General features: G+C 58.5%; 1 protein-coding gene across 1 annotated transcript; it reads right to left on the bottom strand.

The window, feature by feature from the left end:
* Positions 1-1,469: 1,469 nt before the first annotated feature.
* NAA10 (N(alpha)-acetyltransferase 10, NatA catalytic subunit) lies at positions 1,470-6,695 on the bottom strand. The gene is made up of 7 exons (XM_008071547.2): positions 6,462-6,695; positions 6,040-6,098; positions 4,429-4,474; positions 4,211-4,326; positions 3,962-4,006; positions 2,697-2,781; positions 1,470-1,769 (listed from the first exon to the last, which is right to left on the bottom strand). The coding sequence occupies exons 1-7, from the start codon at positions 6,546-6,548 to the stop codon at positions 1,533-1,535; spliced, it is 675 nt and encodes a 224-aa protein (XP_008069738.1). The 5' UTR covers positions 6,549-6,695; the 3' UTR covers positions 1,470-1,532.
* Between the last annotated feature and the right edge of the window lie 217 nt (positions 6,696-6,912).

The raw sequence follows: 6,912 nt of genomic DNA, 5'->3' as shown, positions 1-6,912 counted from the left end.
GGCAGCGCGCATGCGCACCCTCCTCGCCGCGCAGAGACCCTCCGGACCAATTAGAGCCTGGGAACGAAGCCCAGCGCGGCTTGCGAACCGGAAGGGGTGGTGCCTCGGACCCATACAAAGAGACGCCGGCGACTTGAGCCAACCAGAGCAGTCTCGCCCGAGCAGGCGCGCTGGAGAGCGACGAGAGTGCGCAGGCGCGCCTCCCCGGCTCCCCCTCCCCCGCTCCGGTCTCGGTTTTCGGGGCGGCCGGCGGCCTGCGGGTCACGTGCCAGGCGCCAGCCAAAGAGAACCGAGCTCCGGGTCCTAATGGCGAATTGTTCAACCCAGCGGGGAGCAGCGTGCCACCTGCAGTAGCAGGAGCATTAGGTAGGGAGAGCGCTGAGCCTGCTCAGGAACTAGGAGCAGCAAGTCACCGCGTTGCAGCCAGAGGGCAGGGCAGGGCAGGGCAGAAAGGCGTAGGAGCGAGTTAGGGCGAGGCCAGGAAAAACAGGATTTATGTTCTGCATGACGTTGTAATGGTGGATGCATGACTGCGTTTGTCAAACCCCATGGAAACTGTATAACACAGACAGGATCCCTAATGTCAACAGTGGACTAAAGTTAACAATTTATCAGTTACCTAAAGTAACAAATGCACCACCCAATACAAAATGTTACTGATAGGGGAAACTGTGGGGAGGGGTGGAACTCTGTACTGTCCGATCAATTATTCTGTAAATCGAAAACTGCTAAAGATAATCTGTGAATTACTTTCAGATAAAGACTAAGGTTAGGGAGTAGATTCCAGAGGTATAGCGGTTTCAACACACAGAACTCGCTGACCCCGCTGGCTGCTTGGGTGGCGGGGAAAGGAGGAATGGAGGACAGTTGACAGGGCTTGAGCAATCTGGAAACTGGCTGGGCCGTTACCCAGATAAACCAACTGTAAAGAAGACCAGTGAGCACTCACACACCAGCATGAAATGGAGCCCCTGGAGCCCATGGCAAGTGTGAGTAGGGAAAGGAAAGGGCAGCAGGCGGGACACTCGTGATGAGGGCCAAGCAGAGGTAATGAAGGCCACCAAGAAAGGGAGAACTGCCTTTGAGGTTCAGGGCCAACTAACCTAGGCTTGCCCTGCCAGACACATTCAGTGTGGGAGAGTAGGAGGCTCCCGAGGGACCACCTGGCTCAGCCCTAGAATGTCAACAGGGACACCAAAGACCAGCGAGGCAGGGCAGAGCACCTGCCTCCAAGGTGGGGTCTCCCAGAAGTCCAGGGTCTCCCTCCCTGGGCCCAGAACTGCCAAAAACCATCAGGTGTGGGAGACCCGCCTCCGAAGCCCTAACGAAGCTCTTCCCTTCTTCTTGGGCTTGGCAGGGTGCTCGGGTCAAATGTCCGTGACGCTCACATTCCCCAAGACACAGAGGAGCTAGAGAGAAGCACAGACCCCCAAATGTGCGTGCACACGTGCACACACACACCGGAGCCCCCCAGGGCCACGGGGAGAAATTTATTGTGAAAGCTCGTGGGCGAGGACAGGGCAGGGCAGGCTCTAGGAGGCTGAGTCGGAGGCCTCTGAGCTGTCCTTGACATCTGTGCTCTCTGTGGTCTCGCTGACCTCGCTGAGGTCCTTGCTGTCCCCACCACTATCGTCAGCCGCCAGGCCCTTCTCCTCACGACAGACCTCTCCAGGGCCAGGAAGTGAATTGCCTTTGCTCTCCACTTTGTTCTCGATGGCACCCAGCACCACGTGCCTGCCCTTTTCCTTCAGTTCCAGGTGCCTCCTCAGCTGCCGCCAGGAACCCACGGAGAAGCAAGAGCAAAGAGACGGGCCTCAGTTAGTCCAGACAAGCGGGGGAGGGGCGTGGGGGTGGGGGATCTCAAGTCCCGGCTCTGTCCCTCTAGGCCTGTTTCCTCGCCTTTAAACCGAGGGTGGGGCAGGCGCGGTGGCTCCCGCCTATAATCCCAGCACCTGGGGAGGGAGGCCCAGGTGAGAGGATTGCCTGAGCCCAGGGGTTCAAAATCAGCCTGAGCAACTTGGTAAGACCTCACCTCTACATTAAAATCAAGAAAAATTAATCTGGGCATGGGGGTGCACACCTGTAGTTCCAGCTACTTAGAAGGCTGAGGTGGAAGGATCGCCTGAGCCCAGCAGGTCGAGGCTGTGGTGGCTGTGAACATGCCACTGCACTCCAGCCTCGGTGACAGAGTGAGATTCCGACTCAAAAAAAAGAAGAAAAAGAAAATGAGAGCGAGCACGCCTCCCTCACTTGGGCTGCTGTGCCACCACCAGACAGGGCCACGCTCCTCGAACAGCCCTGCCCCTGAGGAGCCTGGGCAGAACCCAGACTTTCTCTGCAGCCCAGTTTTGTCTTACCGCGGAGCAGGCAGGCCACCCACAGCTGTCCCCAGGTGTCCCACTTCCTCTAGAAAGCCTCCTCCCCCTGCTGCTCACAGCACACCCACAGGCTTCTGGGGAGATGGCCTCCTCCAAAGCACAGCCTGGGCCTACCTCCCCACTCGACAGTCTAGGAAACAGGTGAAGACGGGCCGGGACCCACAGCAACGCTGCCACCAGGGCTGGCGCCCAAAGTCAGGCTCGTCTCTGGCCACCGTCTCGGGCCCTGAGCGCAGCCCTCTGCCCCAGCAGGGTCCCCCGCCCTTGCCTTGCTTTCTGCGTGGCAGGGCCCGCTCGTGCTAGACTGGGGACACTTACCTCCTCGGCCATCTGGGTGAGATCGCGCTTCATCGCATACGCATCCTCCCCATCTGCGTAGTATTTGGGCTCCACCTCGCTGATCCTGGGGGCGGGTGAGAGCAAGGAAGACCCGAAGCTGGGGCAGGTGCTCCTCGGTCTCCGTGACCCCGGCTTCTGGCGCAAGGTGCCATGTTTTCTCCTGAAGGGCCCTTTCTTTTACATTTTAAAACCGGGGGGTGCCTACGGGGCCTCTTTGAAAAAATGTGTCTTAGACTCAGGGGTTACCTGAGGGGCCCTTTCTGAGAAGCCGGCCCAGCCCCAGGACGTCTTTCCCAGCAGCCTCGTTTCCAGTGTGGCCTCCGCTCTGCTCTCCCCGCACAGGCCGGCAGTCAATGGCACCCAGTGCCTTTGCCCCTCTGCCCTGCCCCGAGTCCTGCCACTGTCCCACGTCCCCAGTCTGGCTCCCACGGCTGTTTCTGTGGTTTCTTGGGAGCTCAAGCCCCGCATCCAGCCTCCTCCTTCCCTCTGGCCGCCCCATCACTGAGCACAGCTGCCTCTGCCGTCAGGCAATAGCAACCAGGGCCTGGGAAGGGGCGCTCCGGCCTCCACTCAGGAGAGTCCTCCAGGCACCGAGACTCGGTGACCGTGCCACCGGAAGGGGAGCCCAGAGGCCAGCGCCCTTCCAACAGGAGCCCTCTGCAGGCAGCCGCCCCCACCTCACTTTCAAGTGCCTTTTCCACCGCATGCCAGCTCCCTACCAGGCGCTCTCTCCACTGTGCTGGGCAAACAGCCCCTCCCCGTCCCTGAGCAGACCTGCCCCATCCATCCGCTGCCCCGGGCTCCCGGCTGCCCCACCGCCCCTGCTGGGGGCCCTTCCGTCTCCTTGCTTCTGCTTGCGCTCGGATGCTTCTAGGCACCAGGGCACCTGGGACCCTGCTCCTCAGCACCTCTCCAGGCCCCAACCTTCACGACAAAGTCCTGTGTCCCTTCCTCGCACTGCCCTGCATGGCGTCAAGCCACGGCTCCTCCACCCGGCGAGACACGCCATACCCATCTCTGTCACAACACACGTCGTGGGAGGCAGGTGCCGTCTCCCCGTGAGCTTTGCCATCAACAGCCACAGTGTGTGGAGGAGGCATCCTGGTCACGTGGGGGTCCACAGCCCGGCCCCCTCCCAGCTACCCCGCCCCCTGCCTGGAAGGCACCTCAGCCCTTCTCAGCTGCCTCGATGGACCAGACCTGGGAGCAGCCCCTGCCCGTGAGAAAAGTCTAGATGTACTTACTGAAAGTTGAGGGTGTTGGAATAGAGGTGCAGGGCGGCCCGGTTACTGCAGGGGAATAAGGCACCGCTGAGCTGCACAGACCGGGCCAGGCGGGTAGAGCACGTCCAGTCCTGCCCTCCTCCTGGCTCCTCCTTCCCACTAATCCCACTCCCCGGTACTCTCCAAAAGCCAAGGCACCCGGGGACCCCCTTCAAGACAGTATCTCTTCCTGCCCCCCCCAACTCCCCCTGCCCTCAGCCCGGCTTCCACCTCTTCCTGACATGCAGGGAGACGTATTTGGCATTGAAGTTCTCTATCATGGCTCGAGAGGCCTGGTCCATCAGCTTCTGGGCCAGGCCAAGGCGCCGGTGGGAACGCTTCACAGCCTGGTGGGAGACGGCGGGCAAGGGGTGAGGGGGTGGGACCCTGAGGGCTGCCCAACTAACGCCCACGTCCACCTCCGTCAGATCCTGGGTGGGTCTACGTACCAGTGAGGTGATATGTCCATGGGGCACGTCGTCCGGGTCCTCTTCCCTGGAGAAGGAGAAAGGAGAAACTAAAAGAAGCTACCCCCCGCCCCGTCCATGTGTAGAGCAGAAGTGCTAACTCTTCCAGACTGACCCTACGGCCTCCCAAAACCTAGGCTGGAGAAGAGCGGGGAATCTCTTGGATCAGAGCAGCCGATCCTTCCCTCTCTGCTGCCTTAAAACCTCATGCATGGCAGAAGTGGTGGCGCACGCCTGTAGTCCAAGCTACTTGGGAGACTGAGGTGGGAGGATCGCCAGAGTCCAGGAGGTAGAGGCTGCAGTGAGCTATGATCAAGCCTGTGAATAGCCACTGTTCTTCAGCCTAGGTGATTCCAGACTCTAAAAGAAACCCTGGAACAAAACAAAAAACCCACGCAACACCTACAGATATGTGAAATGCCAACAGATTACTGTTCTGTGACAAAGGCATGAGCTGGCAAGTCACGGAATGACAAGGAGGAACCTTGCATGCATGTTACTAAGTGAAAAAAGCCAGTCCGAAAAGGCTATAGACTGTATGATTCCAACTATGTGACATTCTGGAAAAGGTACAACTGTGAACACAGTAAAAAGAACACTAGTTGCCAGGGGTTGGGGGGAGGGAGGGATAAATGGGTGGAGCACAGTGAAACTATTCAGTGTGGTAACATAAAGGTGGACATGTATCATTTATCCCAACCCACAGAGTGCACAACAGGAAGAGAACCACTATGATGCCAACCCTGGGGCTTAGTTAATAATAATGTAGAGGCTGGGTGTGGTGGCTCATGCCTGTAATCCTAGCACTTTGGGAGGCCAAGGTGGAAGGACAGCTTGAGCTCAGGAGTAGACACCAGCCTGGGCAACACAGTGAGACCTCGTCGCTACCAAAAAAAACCCCCAAAAATTAGACGGGTGTGGTGGCACATGCCTGCAGTCCCAGGTACTCAGGAGGCTGAGGCGGAAGTATCGCCTGAGCCCAGGAGGTCGAGGCTGCGGTGAGCTGGGATCGCACCACTGCACTCCAGCTTGGGCTACAGAGCCCCCAACACAAATGTATAATATTGGTTCATCACCTGTAACAGGTATACCACACAAACGTGTTAATAATAGGGAAAACCGAGGGGAGGGAAGGGTGGGGCGTGCATGGGAACTCTGTCCTTTCTGCTCAATTTTTCTGTAAACTGTAAACTGTACTTTTTGAAAAAGACTGGGCTTGGTGGCTCAGCCTGTAATCCCAGCACTTTGGGAGGCCGAGGCAAGAGGATTGCCTGAGCCCGCGGGCTCGAGACCCGCCCAGGCAATTTGGCGAGACCTCATCTCTACAATAAATCAAAAATCAGCCGGGTGTGGTAGCGTGCACCTGTACTTCCGGCTACTTGGAAGGCTGAGGTGGAAGGATCGCTGGAGCCCAGCAGGTCGCGGTTGCGGTGGCCAGAAGCATGCCACTGCACTCCAGTCAACTCAAAACAAAAAACAAAAAAGTACTGAAAAAACAAAGCATATTCGTTTTTTGTAAGGCCCACAGCAGCATCCGCCAGACACGTGTGTCCTCTATCCCCCAAGTTTCTCTCTTGCTCTTTGGTTACTCACATTTTGGCCAGGACATACCCCACAATCTTCCCATTCTCATCCTCAGCAATGTAAGACAGCTGGTGACAGAGGAGAAGGGAGTCAAAAAACAACTTCATGACACTTGGTCCCATTACCCATCTATTGGTCTGTGCCAGAAGCAGAAACTGGGCTGGGGGGCGTTCTGTGACAGCTCGTGGGCTCCAGGCTAAGTAACTCGATTTCCCCCACCCACACTGTGCCCTGTCCTTGACCCAGGAGCCAGACACGAGTGGGACTCCTGCCTCCGTTCTACGAGCCCTTCAGGTACCTAGCTCCTTTTCGTGTGCTCCTCCTCCCCGCAGCTGAAAACACCCTGGATGTCGCCTGACCATAAGCCCTTGGGCTCATACGGCCTTTTCGTCAGCTTGGTTTCCCCAGCCCCAAATGCAAAAGCTGCCCACCTGGGGCCAGGAGAGGCCGTGGTAGAAGTAGTATTTCATCTGGTAGTTCTCGGGCAAGCAGAGGAGATTGCAGTGTTGCATGTTCATGAGGTCCTCCGGCTGCAGGGGAGTAGGACACAGTGACCAAGGAGGCCCCAGACAGGTGAGACCCCTGCTCCCTGTCTACTCAGCCCATTCCCCCGGGGCTGGGCAGGCGCTGCGAGGATCTGACTTTGCACAAGGCCTGGCACACAGTCGCTGTGCAAAACGCGTCTGTTTCAGGAACAAGCGTGGGGGTCCGGAGGTCCCCGGAGTCCACCCAACTGGGCCCCGACATCACGCAAGCCGGGGGCATTCGCAGCCCCAGCACTGCGCCCCGGCTCCACCGTCCTCCTCCTCGGACTGGCCGGGTTGCACGCAGGGCCACCGGGCCGGGCTCAGCCAGGGACCTCGGGAGCATGCGCAGGCAGCC

This window comes from Carlito syrichta, unplaced genomic scaffold (assembly GCF_000164805.1).
Source record: "Carlito syrichta isolate Samal-C Ts95f unplaced genomic scaffold, Tarsius_syrichta-2.0.1 Scaffold314365, whole genome shotgun sequence".
Taxonomy (NCBI): Eukaryota; Metazoa; Chordata; class Mammalia; order Primates; family Tarsiidae; genus Carlito; species Carlito syrichta.
The sequence above is the reverse complement of the archived record's forward strand: the minus strand, read 5'-3'. Positions and strand labels throughout refer to the sequence as shown.

What these genes read in the sequence shown, in the direction of transcription:
- NAA10 (XM_008071547.2), bottom strand. Translation starts at nt 6,548, where the DNA reads ATGAACATGCAACACTGCAATCTCCTCTGCTTGCCCGAGAACTACCAG. An exon ending in TCCCTGCATGTCAGGAAGAG is followed by an intron (nt 4,007 to 4,210) that starts GTGGAAGCCGGG and finishes ATTCCCCTGCAG; the next exon opens with TAACCGGGCCGCCCTGCACC. An exon ending in TCACCCAGATGGCCGAGGAG is followed by an intron (nt 1,770 to 2,696) that starts GTAAGTGTCCCC and finishes TCCTGGCGGCAG; the next exon opens with CTGAGGAGGCACCTGGAACT.